The sequence below is a fragment of the Littorina saxatilis genome, linkage group LG2 (assembly GCF_037325665.1).
Source record: "Littorina saxatilis isolate snail1 linkage group LG2, US_GU_Lsax_2.0, whole genome shotgun sequence".
NCBI classification, from domain to species: domain Eukaryota; kingdom Metazoa; phylum Mollusca; class Gastropoda; order Littorinimorpha; family Littorinidae; genus Littorina; species Littorina saxatilis.
In genome coordinates, this window is record NC_090246.1 from 77,411,006 (window position 1) to 77,433,472 (window position 22,467).

The 22,467-nt window shown below is 41.9% G+C and overlaps 1 protein-coding gene across 1 annotated transcript in view; it reads left to right on the forward strand.

Annotated features, from left to right (window-relative positions):
• LOC138959774 (titin-like) overlaps nt 1-22,467 on the forward strand; it is a 533,368-nt gene that overhangs the window by 48,462 nt on the left and 462,439 nt on the right. The window contains exons 18-33 of the mRNA XM_070331384.1: nt 4,144-4,266; nt 9,499-9,690; nt 10,198-10,306; nt 10,654-10,898; nt 11,587-11,706; nt 12,166-12,357; nt 12,704-12,901; nt 13,491-13,604; nt 14,015-14,137; nt 15,046-15,237; nt 15,956-16,126; nt 16,473-16,652; nt 18,368-18,496; nt 19,815-20,003; nt 20,935-21,111; nt 21,589-21,738. Coding sequence (XP_070187485.1) covers nt 4,144-4,266; nt 9,499-9,690; nt 10,198-10,306; nt 10,654-10,898; nt 11,587-11,706; nt 12,166-12,357; nt 12,704-12,901; nt 13,491-13,604; nt 14,015-14,137; nt 15,046-15,237; nt 15,956-16,126; nt 16,473-16,652; nt 18,368-18,496; nt 19,815-20,003; nt 20,935-21,111; nt 21,589-21,738 — 2,604 coding nt within the window. The remainder of the gene's footprint in view (nt 1-4,143; nt 4,267-9,498; nt 9,691-10,197; nt 10,307-10,653; nt 10,899-11,586; nt 11,707-12,165; nt 12,358-12,703; nt 12,902-13,490; nt 13,605-14,014; nt 14,138-15,045; nt 15,238-15,955; nt 16,127-16,472; nt 16,653-18,367; nt 18,497-19,814; nt 20,004-20,934; nt 21,112-21,588; nt 21,739-22,467) is intronic.

Below are 22,467 nucleotides of genomic sequence, written 5' to 3' on the forward strand. Positions count from 1 at the left end.
ACTAACGTTGTAGAGCCCTGCAAATAAACACGTCACCTTTGGCTGTTTGACTCAAGTTAAGTATTCTCTTGGACGAGATGATGGTTCCTGTCCCACTGGGTGAACCTTATTGGGGACTAGCTTAGTTTTTTTTGCTATCAAATTATTCATTTACGATTGACATGAATACACATACTGAGGCTGATGGGGTCTATGTCGACCAAAAGAGTGGGATTCCCTGTAGGTGGAGTTCTTTTAGGTGGATTCCCTATATACAGGGAATACCACAGGGTGTAGTTCCTGTAGCGTTTCGCTGATATCGCTGAAAGTCACGTGATGCTTAGCGACATCGGTAGAATGTGATGTTTTTCGATCTTTTTTTTGATATTTCTTAGAAATTCGGGAATGGGTTGCAAGTTTTATTGAAAAACTCCACCCTGTGGGATTCCCTGTATACAGGGAATCTTCGTACAGGAACTCCACCTACAGGGAATCCCACTCTTTTAGTCGACATAGACCCCATAAGCCATACTAAGGTGTGTTTTGTGAGCTAGGACTGTGGTGGGTAGGTGGGGAGGGCAGTAGATGGTAGTCATGAAAATTGGACTCGAGCAGTTTCGGGGTGGACTGGCGAGGGCCCTCTGAGGTCGGATGAGGATGGGAGACGGAGGCCGTTAGATCATAGGTATAACAGGAATGTATTGAACCTGGAACACATTCAGTAATCGCTCCAAGGACGAGCTGCACACAGACAAACCAGAAGAATCGGCAGCACGGAAGAACCACCAAGAAAAGTGTTTAAAATTGTAGAGGTTTTAGTTTTGAGACTGAAGCACATATAATGCCTATAAGCGCCTCGAAATTAACTTGACCCCGCTCCTTGACTGAGTTAGCTAATTTATTATCCGGCAGTGGTACTCCAATGCAGACTAGTAAACTGACAAGAAAGAAGCCGGCAGGGTAACATACGACCAGACTGCAGTGCGCGACATTAGCCAATAGAGATATATATGATCTGATATCGAAAGTTCAAGCTAGAAACCATCGTGATGTCTGTTGTGTTAACTGCAACGACTTCGCAGATAAGATCTCCGTCAGTACACGAGTCTAGGTAAAAGTGTGGGGGATTAGGCTGCTCTGTGAGGGGGGCAAAACGTCAGTACACGAAGTCAGCTATATATCTGTAGAGGTGAAAAAGCCCGTGTATCATCCCGGCTGCAGCCGCCGTTACGACATAGCAATGATAGCAGCATAGCAAGCACACTGTGGCATTTCACCACTCAGACTGAAGGGCCGAGCTGTACGTGTGTGCTGGGCACAGTGCCAAGTGCCAGAGACCCAGAGCCCGTGTTTACAGATCACCGCCGGCATTCTGTGCCAATTTCCTCTGATCCTCTTCTGCCGCATGGCATGAAAGAACCACTGAAACATTTTTACGAATGAGTACTCTGCGTGTTCTTGGCGAATTTTACTTTTGACCTTCTGAGCCTTATTATCGATAGACAATCAGTTTGTTTAAAAACAGTTTCGCACGCACACACTCACACAAACACACACACATGAACACACACACACACTGCACATACACACAACGCGCGCACGATCTCTCGCTCTTACTTACTCACGCTCTCTCTCTCTTTCCGATCTGTTGCAATGTCTTGTGGCATGCGTTTTACTGCAGGTTTTTATTTTCGGTAGCTGCTCCGAAACACGCTTGTTTTGTGATTGTAGCTCGACTGCAAAGGCCAAAGGTACTTCCCCAGGATATACTTTCTTTGTCTGTGCACAGTAGGTAAGCTGGGATGTCCTTTGACCTAAACATCGCTAGATTCTTTCGTGGACCCAGGTATTGCAGGTCTAATGAAGTACTGTCAGAGGCTGTAGTGTAGTGTACTCTACACTAGTCTGCCACTGGTCACTGTCAGGTCAGTCATTCGGCGTTGACCGGTCGACATCAATGCGGATCCTGCCACCTTTCTCTTGTTCTTCATGTCATGTTTTCCGACTTTCATGATAATTTCGTCGGGGTATGTGTGTGTGGGGGGAGGGGGGGGGGGCAGAGAGAGAATGATTGTGTTTGATTATTCTTTCACAATGATCGTACAACACGAAGTCAACGCTGTTCGCTGAAGTTGAGACTCCCGTAAAATGTTTGACTGACTTCAGAGCATCAGCTCCAGTGCCAGTGCTGTGCAGCACAGAAGGAAAGGGCTAGGATTAGTTTCAGCCTGCATATTTTGTTATTGTTGTTGAGTTGCCGGCGTGTTGAGCTTACCTGGCACACCCCACTAGGGCAAGTCAGTCAGTTCTGCCAGTCAGCATCAGTGCATAACACATACACTTTTTTCAGTCAGCGTGGCTACTGCGGCAACATGCTGCAGTTGCCTGTATTTGGGGTCAGTGTGGGGGTTCTAAAATTGAAGGGGGTCCGGGCGGGATGTGGGGGAGGGTTGGGATAAGAGTGGGAAGGCATGTTCTACAAGAATCACATTCTTCCAATACATAAACAGTCTAGTTCACAGAGCATTGCAAACAGCTTTGGGGATGTAAAGCTCCACGGACAAAATGGGTGGCTGTTCAGGGTATTTGACATGCACTCTTTTTCATTCAGAACTAACACTTTTTCTGTGCAGGCTGGTCCCTAATTTTCTTCTTTTGATGAAAAGAAATCGGAAAGAGAGAAACAAGACAGTAGAGACAACCACCCCAACAACAATACCCCCACTCCACCCCAAACAAGCACACACACACACACACACACCACACACACACACACACACACACAAACACACTGACATCAGTACATTAGCATAAACTATTAACCGAACTCTAGCAGAGCTGACTCATCCACCGCCAGCAGATAATGCTGATGGTAATTGTAAGTGTAGTTTATGAATATGATGGTTAAAACTGGAGGAAATGAAAGTCAGAATTCGGGAAACTGAGGTGGGTTTATTTTTGGAACATGCAGGCTTGTTAGGAGAAAGCTTTGCACAGAGCTAAACTTTAAGATGTAAGAATGTTGTTCGGGACCAGCATTTGTTTATGATCTGAAGGATATCGTACACATGAATCATGTCTCACTCAGGGAATGGTTTGTTTTTCTTTGGTCGGCAAGTTGATGTGTTGCACTGGCACACGTTTTCTTGCAAGAGGTCTGTTTGTACTCAAACACTGTCTGCTCCCTCCTCCCTTTTGTGACATAATATTTATTTTCCCTCTTGGCTACACCCTTACCACATTGCACTTTTTTTCTCCTGAGCCACAATATTTATTTAGCTGTCAGTCAAAACATGAAATGAGGATGGCTGAAGGAACTAATCTCTACCCAGACAAAGTCTCATACATTAGCAGACAGTCAAATCATTTTGAATTAGGGATGACGAAAGTAACTTTACTATACCCTGTACTTTTCATAAGGCCTGCAAAATATTGGCAGGGTTAGGTATGGGGATAAAAGCCGTTGTAGTGGGCTGGCTGTATACAGAGGAATCCCAGCTGTGCGTTAACTAATGACTCATGACCTGCAGCAGGGCAAAAGGCTCATGTGTGGAGTCAGGTACCTTTGAGAAAATTCAGGACGGTGTTTTCTTTACTTTAGTTGAATATGTAGAGTGTACTTCTTTGAGCATTAGAACTGCTTATTTCGCAGTTCAACTTAGAAGTGGAACAAAATATACGTTGCAGCGTCTTTTTGTGTGTGAGCACTTTCATTTTTCAATCAGGCACCCTGATCTCCATATGTCTCCACCTATCCTTCTGGAATACACCCACCCACCAATCCATCCATCCATCCATCCATCCAACTATCCAACTATCCACAAATGTGTCAATCTGTCCATTCACTCTCCCATCCCCCCATTCATCGATCTGTCCTTCCTTTGGTACATCCACTCGACCACCCACTCACCCTCCATCCATCAATAAATTGTCCCATCCATCCATCCATCCACCATCATCCATTGGTCCATCCATCCATTCCATTTCAATCTAATATCCAATACATTGAATTCAATCCAATGCAATCCAATTCCAATCCAATCCATATATATCTTATTCTTAATCCATATATATATCCTAACTCATCCATCCATACCATCCATCCATCCAATCAAATGTTGCCAATCAAGCTCTAAACACACATCTGATTTGCTTGTTGTGCAGAGTGCAGAATGGATCCGTGTACGCGTGCACCAGATGGAGCCCGACCTGATGGACGTTGGCGCCACACTGGAGGAGGCTCTCCAGTTGCAACGCGAGCACGACGAGCTTCTCGCCAGATTAAAGGTAAGGGTGCATACTTTTTTCAGGCCAAAACCTTCACCCGAACCAAGCACAGCAAAATTACACAACAAAATTCAAAATCGGCACCTAAACTACACACAGCATAACAAGGAAACATTATAAAACTACACAAGAAGCATACTTTTAGTTTGACAGTGGATACTCAAAAATATAGCTGGCAAAGTACTCGAAAGCGTTAAAATGAAGAAGCATGAACAGCAAATCTGAGATAGTAAACCACTGTCGTGAACAGTGACAGTACCTAGCAATACCAAAGAGCAGCCATTGTTATCAGACACTTGATGTGTATTAGGAAATCTCTATGTAAAAGGAGTTTAATTATTCAAGTTCAACATTGAGACAAAGAAAAACCAAGTGCGAAATTGTTGCTTTCGGAAATGTGTATAGATATGTAAAATATTAACAAAGCCAGAAAATGGGTGAGGAAGAAGGACATTACCAATAGTAAAAAAAACAACATTTAAAGTTATTTCAGGTCACATGTTGTTCTGTATAACTTCGTGTTATTTGTTCTGTTCTTTTCATCTCTATGGAAACTAACATGAACAAGAGGTTTGGGCATTCCATGTTTATCCAAAACAAGTCGGCAGCAAGCACTGCTCACCTGCTGTAAAAATATTCTGCCCCCATGTAACATGATAGTGTGACGCCTGCTTTTGTCATGCAGACAGTTGGCAGGGTCTACCTGTCTGAGGTGGAAAGGGAGAACTTGGCAGGGAGGGACCCAAAGTACACACTTGAATTTACAGTAGACCCCTCCTTTTAAAACCTAACAAAATCTGGGCAAAAATCAAGTTTTAAGCGAGGAGTCTTAAATTGGGAGTAAGTTAATTACCTGCGCATTTGAACAGAAAGTCCGAGAAAACAGGGTGGTAAAAGGGTGTGGGGGACTTGGTGGGGGGGGGGGGGGGGGGTTCCACTGCATTTTGCACCTGTTAGGTATATATATATACATGCCCACATGCTAATGGAGCTGAGAAATGCCAAAGGCAAGGTGATCTTCTTGGTGCTGCAGAATAGAGGATAGTGTAGGGGAACTGAGTGGGTGAATTGATGGAAAGGTGTGTGGGTGGAAAAGTGGGTGGGTTAGAATGTATACTCCTGCAAGCGATGAGAAGAAAGCTGAAGAAGATAAACATGTGCCTTACGTGTGCAGGCTAGCTTGTTTTGTTTCTGTTTTTATTTGGTGTAACCATCTTCAACACTTGGTAGAAAAGAGGGATATCTTTGCTTTGAAGCACTGCTGAACAGCCCATAACTAAGTGATTTAAGGAGCTGTCCAGTAGAGTGCCAGGAAGAGGATTTTTATTTTGGATCTTTGTCCCAGAAGAAAACAAACAAGTCGCGTAAGGAGAAATTACTACATTTAGTCAAGCTGTCGAACTCACGGAATGAAACTGAACGCACTGTAGTTTTTCACCAAGACAGTACAGCTCGGTCAATCCCCGCGAGAAGGAAATCGCTCACCTTCCACGTGCAAAACGCAGTGAAATTAACACGCCAGAATAGCGCGGTAGCGTATTGTGCTAAGCAGGAAAGCGCGCTTTTCTGTATTCTTGTTAACTTTCGGAGCTTGTTTTGAATACAACCTATCATATCTATATGATTTTGAAATCAGGAAATGATAAAGAATAAGATGAAATCATTTTTGGATCGATTTCTTACATTTTTATCGTAAGACTAATTAATCTATTTTTGTTAATTGTGATCACATTTTAAGAGTAAACATGACATATGTATATATTTTTAGATTTCAGAGTATGATGAAGAATACGATGCAATCACTTTTAAGTCTGTTTGCGAAAAATCGATTTTAATGACAACTTTAATGAGCAAACTCATTAATTTATTTTTAAGCCTCCAAGCTGAAATGCAATACCAAAGTCCAGGCTTCGTCGAAGATTACTTGACCAAAATTTCAACCAATTTGGTTGAAAAATGAGAGCGCGACAGTGCCGCCTCAACTTTCACGAAAAGCCGGATATGACGTAATCAAAGCTATTTATCAAAAAAATGAATAATACCATACTCAGGATCTCTCATGTCAAGTTTCATGAAGATCGGTCCAGTAGTTTTCTCTGAATCGCTCTACACACACACACACACAACTTGACTAAATGTAAAAACTGGCCAGGATCTGTACACACAAAAAAAAGTTAAAGGTATCTAAGTTAATGCTGTGCATTACCCATCCCAATGCGGAAGCCATTATTTTGTTTATGTTGCGGCGAAAATAGATTCACCTGGGCATTTCAGCAGGGAGGGGAAAAAGCCTAGCCCAAGAATAGCCTGATATCGCCCAGACAGGTTCTACCTAGGGTGGGATGTATATTACTGCTGACAGGAGCAGAACTCTTTATCGCTGGTTTCATATAAAAATCAGTATGTTGAGCTGATGGCTAGAGGGCTTATCTGGGTGAGGAAGGGGAGAACACAGTAGCTGTGAGCTTCCAGTTGTTACTGCTGCCGAAAAGGATGAATAATCCTCAGTTAGATAGGGACTACTTGCTGAGTACTGTTATCTGACCACATAGGATTTTTCATACTCTGCTTAAGATCTTGGCTGACACTAGGCTTATTTAGTACAGGCTTTTTTCAACCAACCACATTCGTTTCGTGCCATATAAGGAAGTGCTACATCACAAATGTTGCGTACACGTCACTTCTGGTTGGCGGTCTTCTTCTTCTTGGCGTTCGCAGAGGTTACACGATCAGTCCAGCACTGGTGAAAAACTGGTTGGCGGTGAAACGAAGTTCACACCAAAAACACAAACGACTTTCGTTTATTGGGGCGATTCTACGAATCTACTTTCGTTGACTTTGTACTCATGTTTTGGTTATTTCTGTATGGAAACCTTTAGTTTATTGGATATAGGTTACCTGATCGTTATTTTAACTGTTCATATCTTCCTACTTTAAGGTCTGGAGTGGACGCTAAAGTCGATCTTTCACTGCATTTCTGTAGCATACATTTGCCTAGGTTGCGCTTGCGAAAATCAAAGATGGCGGCCCGGAGCCGGTTGCCGCTTCACGACTTTAGAGTTCTATTTCTTCCCTAATATCAGTAGAATACTTATATTTATAGGGCAGACCTTAATTTGTGAACTGTCTCACTTTGAACAGTTATAAATTGTATGAGTAGAGCTTCGGGTTGCAAATTAATCGCACTTAACACACATCGCACATCGCGCTTCTTTTGCGAACAGAACTTCTCTGCTGGCGTCAGTCTAAACCGCGACACTTTTAACATGCACTGTTGAGTTTCGTTGTGCGCGCACGCGCATCCCAGCGGGCAAGAGAAAATGAGGTGGTGAAGAGAAAGTGGTGGGCTTTTTTCTTGTCTCTAAATCTAGCTAATATCTTGGATGGTAGTTTGACTTGCTGAACATTTGAGTCACTGTGATGAAAAATGTGGGAGATGATAGCTTCTAATTCCCAGACAGAAAAGAAATAACACTGTTTGAGAGTTTTATTGATACAGCAGAACCCTTATGTCAAGACCTCCACAAATCTAAGAAAATCAGGTATTATAAAGGAGGGAGTCTTAAAATGGAGGTACACTTACAGAGGCTATATACAGAAAATCTAAAAAAGGAAGGTCTTAAGAAGAAGGAAGTCGTAAATTGAAGGGGGAGGGGGGGGGGGGGGGGGGGGGCTTCGTTGTAGACGTCTCTAACAAAATAAGACAGTGAAGTGACACTCATGCATGTAGTTGGAATATCTATCACAAAAGTCTTTGGCAAAGAGTTGTCATTGTACACATCGTAATTCTGGCAGCATTCATCCTTCATCATGGTAGACAAGAGAAATTTTCCAGAGAAAGTAGACAAGACAGTAAGGGAAGAGCAAAAAGCAAGGTTAGAGCGTCCTTTGGCGAAGTGCTTGTAACAGAGAGGTAACACGCAATATCCTCACCCATATGCACCACGTCTGCAGCGTCTGCCGGTAGTGACTGCCAAAACAGATAAGCCATGTTGTTTGGGGCTGTGATGTTGGAAGAGAATACAAGAAATACTGGAGAATCTTTTTGTGTTTTATAAGAGAATTTAGAGGCGGACAGAAATAGTAAAAAGAGATAAATGAAAGTGAAACTAGGCGTGTGGGGGAAAAACATCTCAGTGGCATTATTTTTTGTCTGAACGTCCACACAACAGTTTGTAACCAACCACCAAGAAGAAAAATAAAGATCAGGTACATGTGTAAAAAAGAAGAAAAAAGACAAACAAGTTATATTATTTTTTGGCTGAACACCAACGCAACAGCACGCAACTCCAAACTCCTGAACATAGCAGGAGAAAGCTTCAAAGAAGATAAATGAAGATGAGATACATTGTATAGAAAAGGAAAGAAAAAAGGCATCTCCATTATCTCTTGACTGAACGCCTACACTGTTGCAACCCCAATCCACGCACCCTACCAACCCCTCCACCATGTTTGGACTTTCCACCTTTTTTTCTTTATTAGATAATCTGAATTGGAGGCAGACCAAGAAAGAACTATGTTAACATTTACAAACCTGCGCACGCTCACCCCTGACCCCTTATCACTAAGCACCCACTTCTGGCAGACACACTTTAAAAACAAATGTAGAATGTTCTGTCGGTTTATCTGTCTGTCTGTCTGTTGTCTGTCTGTATGTCTGTCTGTGTCTGTTTGGATTTTCTTTCCAGTTGTAAGACTTGCTTTCTGATTATTTGCTCACCTACTTGCTTTTACCCTGGTTTGAACCTGTTTTGTGGGTAGTTCTGGGTCAAGATTTGACAAACACGAATATGAGGAGTCTATTACATTCTTTTTTTATATTATGTTAATCAAAAGACAAAATGCCTCAGATAAAGCATTGTAGCTTTCTTTCTGCATGTTGTTTGCAGTGTCATTCCAAAGCAAGAAATGCCACTCTTGTAATATCTGATGTATTCATTATACCTTGGACAACCCCCCCTCCCCTCCCCCCCCCCCCCCCCACCCCAAGACTTCCCCCATTTTAAGACTTTGCCCTCTTAGATTTTCTCTTCATAATGTCTATAAATTTACCTTCATTTCAAGATTCTGTCCCTTTTGAAGATACACGTATTGTTTTATAAACTTCTTGGGGGGTCTCAAACGAGGGTACCACTCTTCCCCAAAATATACTGCCAAAAAAAGTGGAAAGGAAAAAAAGAAAAAGAAAAAGACTGACAAACTGACCAAGATGGTTGTTTTCTCTCTTTTCAGTCCAAAGAAGGGGAGGTCGCCCAGCTTCTGCGCGGTGCCGACACATATTCGGACACCAACCGCTCACAGGCAGACGTGCACAGCGCAATGGCCGACACAATGGCCGAAGCGTGGCGAGACCTCAACGAAAAACTGCAGTATAGAAGCAAACTGCTGGAGCAGAGTATCACATTCCATCAGAGTGCAAAAGATGTGAGTGCCTTTTAATTAATAAGGTGTGGTAGCGGTGGTGCTGGTGGGCGATGGTGGTGCTGGTCAGGATCATGATCATGATATTGACGACAATGACAGCGATGATGTGGGGGAATAAGAAGGGGTGGCAGCAACGATGATAATGATGACAATGAACGTTATAGTGAAAAGGAAGAGGAGGGGTTGGTAACAATAACGATGACTTAAATTGATGACGATGGTAGCAATTGTGAGGGGCAAAGAGGAGATGATGGCAGTGATGATGATGATATATACATATATATGATGATGGTAAGAATTGGTTCTGAGACTTCTTACTCAATGCATCCTATGTCAATGGGAATATCAATAAATTATGGCTGTTCCATGCACCATGTCGTACACTGAAACAAATGTGTCATGTAAATGTAATTACTTTCTGTATAAAACATGTGATTATAATCTGAATGATATTCTTGCTTTTTAATTTTTTTAACATTTCCAATGAATACTGTTTGGTTTGTGCAGCTACAATCCAACATGGAAAAAGTGCAGGGCAACTTCGTAGGAGCCCCCCTTGCCTCTGACGTGGACTCAGCTCGCAGACTTTTACAGCAGCACATGGACATGAAACAGAGTGAGTACAGACTGACACGATTACAAAGAAGAAACAAATGAACAGTTCTTCAGCAGCACATGGACATGAAACAGAGTGACACGATTAAAAAGAAGAACGAATTAACAGAACATGTTGGCTGCCTAAATGGCGGGGTAAAAAACGGTCATACACGTAAAATTCCACTCGTGCAAAAAACACGAGTGTACGTGGGAGTTTCAGCCCACGAACGCAGAAGAAGAAGAAGAAACAGAACATGTACTAAACTATTCAAACAACAAAATAAACTTTGCAAAAATATCATTGCACCCATTTTTGTCATCACTTGCACAAACATTCCAGTAATCAGCCTTGATCTTTTTTTCCAGCCATCCTCGAATCTTCCAAATACACACTTGACCTTGGGCAATCTCTCTTGGACCAAATCAAGGAGATGGGTATGCATGCGGACATACAAAATCGCCATGCCACCACTGCAGCCTGTTACGGAATTGAACACCTATTAGAACTCCTACATGACAGACGAAGACACCTGGAAGATCTATGGACCCAACGAAAGATCCAACTCGAACAATGTCTACAGTTGTGCCAGTTAGACCAAGAAGTGAACAAGGTCAGTCATCCTAAGCGTTAGCAGGACTGAAAGAAATATTTGGTGTTTATGATGTTGTATAGGAACGTCTATGCGCCTATGTTCAGTTCACTGAGAGTCGGTTTTGCTGGGATTTTCTGTTTATTTATTTTTTATTGGGTGTTCCTCTTCTTAGGATGTTTTGTTTGCTTATGTAAAATTGCTACTTTTTGATGCAAAAAAAGTAAGATTTAGAAATAATTTACGTATAATTCCCATGAACAAAAACACTTTGGAAGTTAGAGGAGAGGATAAGGTTGAAACAAATTACATATGACAGTGAAACTTCCTTTTAGAACCTAAACAAATCTGAACAAAATCAGGTCTTAAAAGGGGGGAGTCTTAAAATGGCGGTAAATTTACATAAGATTACACAGAAAAACTAAGAAAACAATGTCTTAAAAAGTGGAAATCTTAAACATGTAACATGTAATCAAAAAACAAGAATTGCAGGATATTGGAACATTTAATTATTGACAAAACGAAACGTTACATTTACAGTACGTCGACCCAGTGGTCTTTTAAGCAGACAGACAGACAAACACTTACGGTACAAATAATGGACATCTGAAAATGGTCGATGAATCTCGGATGAATTTTGAACGTTAGCAGTCTATCTGTTTGGGGATTTGTGTAAGACGTAAAGCATTCACTTTGTTTTGTTCCACAGACCCTGGAGTGGTTCCGCACATCTGGAACCAACTACTTGCAGCGCACAGAGATGGGAGCATCCTACTCAGGCGCCAAGTACATCCAGGAACAACACAGTCAATTTGAAGCTGAGGCTAGAGTAAGGAAGTGGTCAAGCTCTTAGCATATAACAATTCTCTTTGAACACATGCTTTATTTGTGTGTGTGTGTGATCTTCTCGAAAATGGTTTGCATTTGTGGAGATTTGTTCTAGGGAGGTTGTGTGTGTGTGTGTGTGTGTGTGTGCGTGCACGCATGCGTGCGTGCGTGCGTGCGTGCGTGTGTGTGTGTGTGTGTGAGCATTTAGCGTAATATTTCTCTATTGACAAGCATCTTATATCTTCAATCTATTTTGTAGTCAGCTGGATTGTCAGACCACAGAGTGCATTAATTGCACGTCTGGCAAGTGGGACACAATCATGGCGGAATTGTAAGAGAGATTTTGTTGTACTTGTAGTTCACCTTTGCTGGGGTATATTTGCATTTTTGGATTTGAAATGAACTTCAAAGACGATTTTCCTTGGTGTACATTTACATGGAATTTTTCTTTGGTTTGCAGGAAATCCAGGAGCGTATGCTGCGACTCCTGCGAACAGCGGACGGCCTTCTCCGACGCGCCAGCGTGGATGCTGAAGGAATCCGTTCTCGCCTCATGCTCGTTGACCAAGAGTGTGAGAACTTCATGGTCAAACTGGACAGCAGGAGAAAGAACATCTTCATGGCTGTATCTTTCTTCAACCTCGCAGAAACGGTCAGTTATATTCTTCTCTTTTGTTTTTTTGCAGTTTGAATGTCAGTGTTCATGTGACTTTACCTTCTTGAACCTTGAAAAAAGGTCAATTAGATCTTTTCTTTCTTCTTTTGCTATTTGAGCATCGTTGCGTACATTACTGTTTTTTGGTGTCATTTGTAAAGCTAAGAAATGAATAGAAAATGCCTTTAGGGTCTTGTAAGGTTGATGCTCTAACATTGAATCAGTTGGTGGTATTTTTCTTTCTTAATTTCTTCTAAAGGAAAGAAAAGCATGATTGACAACAATACATGACTTTCTTTTTCTGTGTACACAACATTAATGCGCTGTTCCCTCTTGGTTGCAGGCTCTAAATCAGCTGGATCAGATAGAAGTCCAATTGAACAGCATGGACTTGCCAAGGAACAGCGCGGAGCTAGCTGAGCGACACTCCCAGTTGTCTAACGCCATTGTGGATGCGTCCACAGAGGCCGTTCACGAGGGTCGATTGCTACTTGAGAGGGTCAGTAGCGTCGACCCCGGGGCCGATGGCGTCAGACGCAAGGTCAGTCTTGGTCGTTTTTGTATTGCCCTTTCTTTTCTGTGTGTCTGTTGTCATCTGGGTAGTGTTTTTCATGGTTTTGCGGATGGTCAAACTTCTTTGTTGTTTTTTGCCTTTTTTTAGAATCAGATTTCTCTGCTTTTTCTTCATTAGAAGTTTTCCTGAATACCAGACTTTTCTGTTTCACTAACATATCTCTCTACATATTTTGTGTCATCTGATTCAGTTTGTGGTTTACAGTCAATCACCCCTCAATGACCAATCTGGCTTGTGTGCCTCATCAGGTTATTTTGATGGTCTTTCTCCTCATGTATCTCTCACCTTTCTTTCTCAATCCCACCCTCTTCATTGTCATCTCTCACTCCTGCCCCACCCCTTCCCTTATTAACACTTCTTGGTCCTTTTTCTGCTATTTTTCCTTTTTCTACAATTTTCTTTGTTAATAACTCAGTGTAGCACTTAAGTATATAAAGCAATAAACTTAAAAGTCTAACTTTCAGCAGCAAGAATTGTCAATCTGATTCATTTGTTATCTGTTGGCTTTGGTACTTTGGCATTGACAGATGCTTAATTATGTTACTGTTTCTAACAGTTGGATGAGCTCAACCAGCGCTGCGCACACCTTGAGACACTGTGCAAGGCACGACGGGCAGAGGCGTGGCAGCGAAGCCAGGCTTTCCTACAGTTCCAAGAAAGCTACAACAGCGTAAGTATGCTTATGGATAGTCGGTTTAGTAGGACACACATTCAGTCGATCAGTGTCTGCATAAGCAGCCAGTCAGTCAGTTAATAAATGTCTGTTCAGATATTCATTCAGTTTGTCCGTCAGTTAGATAATGCCTCTTCAGCCAGTCAATCAGTTAATTAATGGCCGTTCACTCAGTTAATAAGTCCGTCAGTAAGTCTCTTAGTTAATGTCAGTGTTGTAGTGCTAAGCCCATCACAGACAAAATGTGTTCAGGGCAAGCTTGCAAATATATGTATACTTTTTAGTACAGCCTTCAGATTTTCCAGCTGATCAGGTTTACCAGTCAATTCTGCAGCAGTGCAGAAGCATCAAACAGTCATGTTGAAGGCGACTAATTTTGTTTTATCACAATTGTCTTACACTTGCAGCTGTCGACGTGGCTAAGTCAGATTGGCCAGTCAACGCTGACACGCCACTCCAGTATGGGATCTAGCCTTGCCAGTGCCAAGGACTTTCTTGAAGTACACGAACAACTAGACGAAGATATCAGGGTGAGTATTCACTGGCATATTTGAAGATAATGTGTTCTTCATATTTATGTAAAGCTCTCAAAGGATAAAGTAGAATCAATTCAAGATTTATGTTCAAACCATTCAGAACTCTTCAGAGACTAAGTGCTATTTTAAATCTTTGTTTTGAGATCTTTTTGTTTTGTTTCTTTTTTCGTTATATTTATTCTTGATTCTTGATTTTGGAATTTAAGCAGTTTGTTTGTTCGTTCATGGGCTGAAACTCCCACGGCTTTTACGTGTATGACCGTTTTTACCCCGCCATTTAGGCAGCCATACGCCGCTTTCGGAGGAAGCATGCTGGGTATTTTCGTGTTTCTATAACCCACCGAACTCTGACATGCATTACAGGATCTTTTTCGTGCGCACTTGGTCTTGTGCTTGCGTGTACACACGGGGGTGTTCGGACACCGAGGAGAGTCTGCACACAAAGTTGACTGAGAAATAAATCTCTCGCCGAACGTGGGGATGAACTCACACTGACAGCGGCCAACTGGATACAAATCCAGCGCGCTGAGCTACATCCCCGCCCGAATTTAAGCAGTCTATCTCATCTCTTTTTTTTTTATTAGTATAAACACCATGTTTATTTATTGGTGATGCCGTACCATGCGTAGGACAAGAATGCGGAGCTTGTAGCGCTCTCAGTGGCTGCCATGGTTTTTTCGATTCTTGATTCTCATCTGTTTCGAGTTTTTGTATAAACATCTTGTTTATTTATTGGTGATGCTGTACCATGCGCAGGACAAGAATACGGAGCTAGAAGCGCTCTCAGCTGCTGACTTGGATTTTTGATTCTTGAATTTGGAATGCAAGCAGTCTCTCTCGTCTGTTTCGAGTTTTTGCATAAACACCTTGTTTATTTATTGGTGATGCTGTATCAATTGCAGGACAAGAATGCGGAGCTAGAAGCGCTCTCAGCGGCTGCCATGGCGCTGGTCAAGTCAGGGGACCAGGAGGCTAAGAGTGCCGCTGAGAGGGCCGACGCCCTCACTAAGCAGTACGCTCGCTTACAGCGCGTCGTCGAGACTCGCATTCAACTCGCACTGATATACGTCTCTTTCCTGAAACAAAAGCAACAGGTAAGAAAGAGAGTTGAGGAGAGTTGAGGGGATGGGTGTGGGAGATGGGGTGAGGGAGGAGTAGAGAGAGAGAGAGAGAGAGAGAGAGAGAGAGAGAGAGAGTATGTGTGTGTGTGTGTGTGCTTCTTTTTCTAGCATTCAAGTCCAGTTGTACCTTTAATTATTATGCTGTAAACCTTCATGGCGATATGTCTGTGTCTGTGTATTACGTTTATGTGTGTTCTTTTTCTTTATCTTTTTTATTTTTTTAATTGGGTCTGGTTTAGCTTTACTACACTGTACACCCTGTCAGATTTTAGAGGATGTGAGTCTGTTGACTCTGTGTGCCCATTCTGTCAGGTTGAATTACCATTGAACTGTCGGAAGCACTTGAGAGTATTGCGGATTTGCCAAGGGAGACAAGCACAGCATTTCTGGGGCTCTGTGAGCAAGAACACTGACATACATATTCAAGGTTGAGAGAATGTTGTAGCATTGGTTCTTGCATCTTCTTCTTACATTTCCAAGAATGAAAAAGCAAATCAGCTTGTCATTGTTTAATATACACAAAGAGCTTTGAGCTGAATTTTACTTTGTTTTCCTTGACACACTACTCAAATTTCAATGATGTGCCGTAAGTTGAAGTCGGCTCCTGTGGCGAAATCCCCACGAACTACACCCAGTGGGCATCAAGATCCAGACGTTTTCAATCACTTTTTTTCTTTCTTTTTTCCCCCAGCTGTCCAGCAGTCTGGACGGCTTGCAGCACATTGTGCGCTCCGAAACTGAGGACCTTCAGGATATCACCGATACTGCTCTGCAGCAAGTGCAGTCCATGTATACGCAGTCGGAGCAACTTTTCGCCGAGTTCAGCAGCAAAGGAAAACTTTTCCTGCAGAACTCCTCCACGGTAGGTTTCTTTCTTCTTGTAATAGAACTTGCAGAGGTTGAAACGCTTTAAATGTCAAAACGAAGAGAAACACAAACTGAAACCATCCATTGAAAGCCTCCCTCTCTCTTTCTGAAACTTTTTTCTTCACCGTGTCAGTAAATTTACCTATTTTAAGACTACCTTTCTTTTAAAACTGCATCTCTCTGACCCCTGAATGTCTTGAAATAGTAACCCTGTATGGATCTACGATGAGAACCAAAGTGTCGTGAATCAAAACACAAGAATTGTAGATTATTCGAATGTTTAATTATTGACAAAACTAAACGTTACATTTACAAAGTGTCATGCAATTGTTTGCTTGCAGATCAACGACGACTCCTCGCTGGAAGTTCGCACAGCAATTAACACTGTGGAGTCGTCACTGGATGAAGCAGGTCAGCGCATGACGGCGCTGACGCAGCAGTGGGAAGCCTGGCAGCAGCATGTCATGACCAGCAAGCAGTTCAAGTCACAGTGGCACCAGTTCATCGGGGATGCCAGACGGGTACGCTGTCTTAACCTGCTAGGACCTATGCAGTAACATTTTTGGCTCATGAAGTGTAGCCTAAGCGATCGTAACTTTGTCTGTCTGTGCGTGCGTGCGTGCGTGCGTGCGTGTGTATGTCTGTGGTAGAAACTTTAACATTTCGTCATTTGAAGACGTCACATTATGGCGTAAGAGGGTTAGACGTCACGCGAAGGAATGTCTTGGTCATTGTTATTTTGAGCGGGCCGAGACTAATTGGCAGTCGTGTCTGTAAGTAGGCTACATGCAGACAGACAGATCTAGATTTAGTGTCTCTCTTTCTTGCACAGTGTCACCTATGCTTACTGTGTGTGTGTGTGTATGTGTGACGGAGTGATTGAGTTTGTGTTACTGTTTGTCGATTTCTTACGTGAGCCTTGAAGGCTTCGCCTCTTGTTAGATATGAATATGATCAGATCCATGGAGTTCAAGTATTAGCTGTTGATAAAGAAAACGTCTTGGTCTTTTTTTTCTTTGAGTACAGTAGAACCTGTCCTGGCGACCACCTCTTGATAACGACCACCTGCCCATTACGACCTCCCCCAACGATCCCTGACGTGTTTTCCCTATGTGATTCACCGGTCCATTGTGACCAATTGTTTATGAGGACCATTTTTGGTCGGTCCCTTGGTTGGTCATTATAGACAGGGTTGACTGTAATTGGTAGCTCTTATGGCAATTTAAGCTTTTGGAAGTTGTTGAATTTTTTTTTCGTTCCTTCATTATTTTGAAGTTGAAGAGATTTTAATTCACACAAAAAAAGAATTATGGGTGTAAGCAGGTTTGATGGATTTTGAAAAAAGTTAAAAGTTTGCAGTACATTGTTCAGTGGAGTTTTAACCCTCCGTTAAGTTTGTTTACAGTACCAGAAAGGTAAACTTCAAATGTTCAGCATTTATGTATGCTCTTATGTATTTGTTTTGGAAGTGTTCTACGGATAATAGAGACCATTGTTTTATGTTTGTGACATTTCAGATTATTCAAGAGTATGAGACCATTTTGATATTTGTTCGATTATTGAGTTTGAACCACATGTGTAATTTCTGCATGTTTCACTTTTGAAGTTAATTTCTATCAGTCTATAAGTGAAGATATGGATATTTTTACAACTAAAGCATCTTACAAGAATATAATAATATAATTAAATCAGAATTTTCACCCAGTAAGGTCTTAATGTTCTTGTAAGTGAAATCAGGTTCGAAGTATAACTTGACTTTGTGTATTTCCAGACGATTGACAAAGTCATGAAACTAGAGACTGACTTTTTTCCTCTCATTGCGGGAGAGCTGGGTGCATCGAAAGACTCAAGCACAAACTTGAAGGCTCGCTTAGATGAGTTTCTTCCTCATTATAAGGTACTTTCATTGTTTGATGACATGTTGTAATCTTGGGAGAGTGGAAGGGGAAGAACTGCTGGGATGAGTTGAAACTTGTGTTGCTGCATTTGCATTCCTTTAAAATTTCTTGTAACATCATGTAACGCTTTGGCGCAAGTAAACATGAACATATCTTTTATTCATTTTTCTTATGAGAAGAACAAAAAGAAACAGGTAAAAAAAAGCAGCATACAAGTTTGACAAAGACTGCAGAAGTTTTCGCCTATCTGAAACCCACCCAAGGTTGACAAAGCTTTTACATAGCATGGCAGGATTTTTAATGCTGCCCTTGTTTTTTCTCCTGCCTCTTCCTTCTAGACAATTGACCATGTAATGAAGATTGAGCGGGAGTTTTTCCTGCCCCACATTGCTGGTAACCTTGGAAACTCGCTGGAAAAGGCTCAGGAACTGCAGATCAAGCTGACAGAGTTTTCTCCCATTGCCAAGGTAGCCTCCCTTTGTACGCTTGCTCCTCACTGTTGTCTGCCAGTGATGTGTGCTGTGGCTGACAAGCAACCAGAAAAGAAAAATGCGGTAGAATAGTGCGGCATCGCCATTTAAACTGTTTCTGCTAAAGGGCGTGCAAATGGCGTTCTTTGTGCTTGATACCCTTGTAGAATCGTTTAGTGAAGGAATGTGAATGTGGAAGAAAGAAAAAAAAGAAGAAAAAAAAGGAAAAGCACTTTGTTGATCTGCTAAGCAGCAACAAGCAAGCAGTTGTTGTTTTTTGCCATGAAGCTGCATCCTCTTTGCAGGTTTTCTGTGCTTTGATGCCAGATACTTTTTGCCTTGGCTCGTTGTTTTCATTTTATGTTTGAATGTTTTCTGTCAGTCTCCCTTCCTGTCTTTGGGTCTCTCAGTGTTTGTTTCACTTTCTGCTTCTCTCTTGTATCTATCTCTCTTGTCATGTCTTTCTGTTTGTCATTTATGCACTCTGTTTGTGCATCAGATTTTGTCTGCTTGTAACTCAGTGCACACAAGCGTTTGTGTGTGTGTGTTTGCACCTAACCAGCCACATTCTTGGCTGCTTTGTGCTTTTTTGTTTTGTCATTTGAAATGTTTGTCTTAGCGCTTTGCGCATTTATAATATCACATTATTAGCAGGACATGACTGACATAACTGTTTGTCGATAGTTCTGAAAATGAGAAGTCATGAAAAGTGAATGGTTGTTACGTTACTCAGTTTTAACATGTTTTTATTTGTATCTTGTTTGCTTCTTTGTGCACATTGTCTTTAAAATCTTACTGGGGAATCGCTTGGGTTATTCTGAACAAAAACCATCTCGTAAAGACATTTTCTTTTCTTTCTTGATTGAATCACAGACATAATTTATAAACAAAGACTCTAACTATCAAAATAGTTTATAAGTTGAAGGGCATTTATTTGTGTTGATGCATTGTTCTGAAAAAAACCCTCACAAAACCTTAAAACTAAACTTTAAAACAAATTTTGAGCTGCTGTCGCTCAAGGATGTCAATTAAAAGTTAATACATTTTTCATTCTTATATTTTGATTCCTGATTTTGGAACGTTAGCAGTATATGTTTTGGATTTCTTAAAACAAAGCACCACCAAAATCATTTTCAACAGCAACTAAGTCATTTTTCATTTGAACAAGGCTATAAAGCAGCAAACATGAGCAGTAAACTATACACAAGACCTGTCCACATCAAGTTTCGTAGTTCTATAATGCAAACAAAGAGTTGAATTTTTGTTGTTGCTTTAAATCTTTCTAGTGTTCATTTTCTGTCTTTGTTTTCTGCAGCAAGCACAAGAGGAGATAGAAGAACGCTTGAAGACCGCTGAGCTGCTGTCACTCAAGGGTGACACTCGCGGTCAGAAGGAGCAGATCGTCAATGAGCTCATCCGCGTGCACCAACGATTCCAGTCACGCATGAACGAGTACCAGCTCCTAATCAGGATGACCATTGAGTTCTTCAAGAACGTCAGCCAGGTAGGCGCTAGTGCTTTTTGCTTTCCTGTGCAGAAAGGTTGTGACTGCACTCAGTTAATCTTAGAACCGGCACGGTTGGCCTAGTGGTAAGGCGTCCGCCCCGTGATCGGGAGGTCGTGGGTTCGAACCCCGGCCAGGTCATACCTAAGACTTTAAAATTGGCAATCTAGTGGCTGCTCCGCCTGGCGTCTGGCATTATGGGGTTTGTGCTAGGACGGGTTGGTCCGGTGTCAGAATAATGTGACTGGGTGAGACATGAAGCCTGTGCTGCGACTTCTGTCTTGTGTGTGGCGCACGTTATATGTCAAAGCAGCACCGCCCTGATATGGCCCTTCGTGGTCGGCTGGGCGTTAAGCAAACAAACAAACAAACAAAAGTTAATCTTAGATTGACATTTTTCATTTGGTCATTTCCATTACTTTATTATCCCATTACTGGGAAATTTGGGCCGCTTCCTCCTAGTGGAAAGCTAGCAGCAACAAGTCACACTACTCAGGTGTGTGCGTGTTTAAGTGTAATCCGCCACCTCCACTTATGGCACTTACATGCCAATGTGGTGACACAGGGGTGGGGCATGGATATTTTATCTGAGTCTGCATATAAAGTCGAACCGGCCTTGAATCGAACACGAGACCCTTGGATCACAAGTCTAGTGCTCTACCAACTGAGCTACTACATTTAAAAAAAAAAAGCAAGATTTCAGTCAGATGATAAATTGATAAATGGAGACTTGATACAATGGAAGTAGGAGTGTGTTAATGATACAGCCTTTAAACAAAATATTTACCAGATTAATTTAAGTTTGGACATTTTATTTAATTTAATTTAATGTTTTATGCTTATGTTTACAAACTGGGAAGAACTTAATCGACATCACTTGTCAAGCAAATCACTCAAATCTCATGTTCCTTCTTAACTTCCTTGTTCTTAGCTGGATGAACTGATTGAGCGCACAGAGCGCCAGTACATGCAATCACAGCTGCCAACGGACCTTTCCCAGGCTGAATCTATGTTACAACAACACAAACGAGAAAAGACGGAAATTTCGCAGCTAATCAACTTCACCTCGGAAGAAGGTGAAAACATCGTCACCCGCGTGCGTCAACAGGTAAGGCCAAAACTTTGTTAGAACGGGATGAAAACAGTTGAAAAATCAATGAATGATACAGTGAATCATATCAGAGGTATGCACGAAGGAAAGCAAGAACAAGTAATGATATGAGTTGATGACAGGTTACTGCAAACTCAGAATTGTGTGTCTATCTGCAATAGAATTCAAAACGTTAGAATGAATTGATAAAAATGTGAGGAATTCATGAAACTCATGTTAAAAAAAACCCAGACAGACAGACAGACAGAAATATCCACACAACACACAAATACAACAACAACCAAGAAACACACGCACATATTCTTAGACTTAAATTTCAAACCAAGGGATTGATTTTGATGTTATCTTTTAAAAATATATTTGTTTTTAACACTTGGAAATGAGGTGACCTGACTTGTTTTGTGAGATTAAGAGGCCAGCCATCAAAAACATCACCAATTTTGAACATTAATACTTGACTGCTGGTCCTTTCAGGACGCAGAGGCGGAGGCGAGGGAAGATGTCCAGGATGTCCTGGAATTGATGACAGATTATAGGCGCCGGTGGGAGTCCACCTGGGATGAGCAAGAGCGGCGCCTCCGGCAGAATCTACAGATCTGCCAGTTCAACTACGATCTCAGACAGGTAACCGTTGTTCAGATAGGATTTGTTTGTTTGTTTGTTTGCTTAACGCCCAGCTGACCACGAAGGGCCATATCAGGGCGGTGCTGCTTTGACATTTAACGTGCGCCACACACAAGACAGAAGTTGCAGCACAGGCTTCATGTCTCACCCAGTCACATTATTCTGACACCGGACCAACCAGTCCTAGCACTAACCCCATAATGCCAGACGCCAGGCGGAGCAGCCACTAGATTGCCAATTTTAAAGTCTTAGGTATGACCTGGCCGAGGTTCGAACCCACGACCTCCCGATCACGGGGCGGACGCCTTACCACTAGGCCAACCGTGCCGGTTTGTTCGGCTAGGAGTTTCCCCTTTTTAAGACCCAAACAAATCTGAGAAAATCAGGTCTTCAGGGGGAGGACGTCTTGAAATGGTGCTACATTTACACAGGTTATCAATAGAACATCTTGAGAAAACAGGGTCTTTAGAGGGAGAAAGTCTTGAAATGGTGCTACATTTACACAGGTTATCAATAGAACATCTTGAGAAAACAGGGTCTTAATAAGGAGTCTTACATTGGGGGTCTTAATTGGGGGATTCCACTGTAATGAAGTGGTGTTATTGAGACTTTCTCAGAATGTTCACTGCCCCTCATTTGCCAGTTCAGCAGCATGTAAGGGAGTTTTGATAATTTAGGCTCTAATGGCAAAGAGGTGTAACTTTTCAGGAAATCAATTTTTAAATTGCC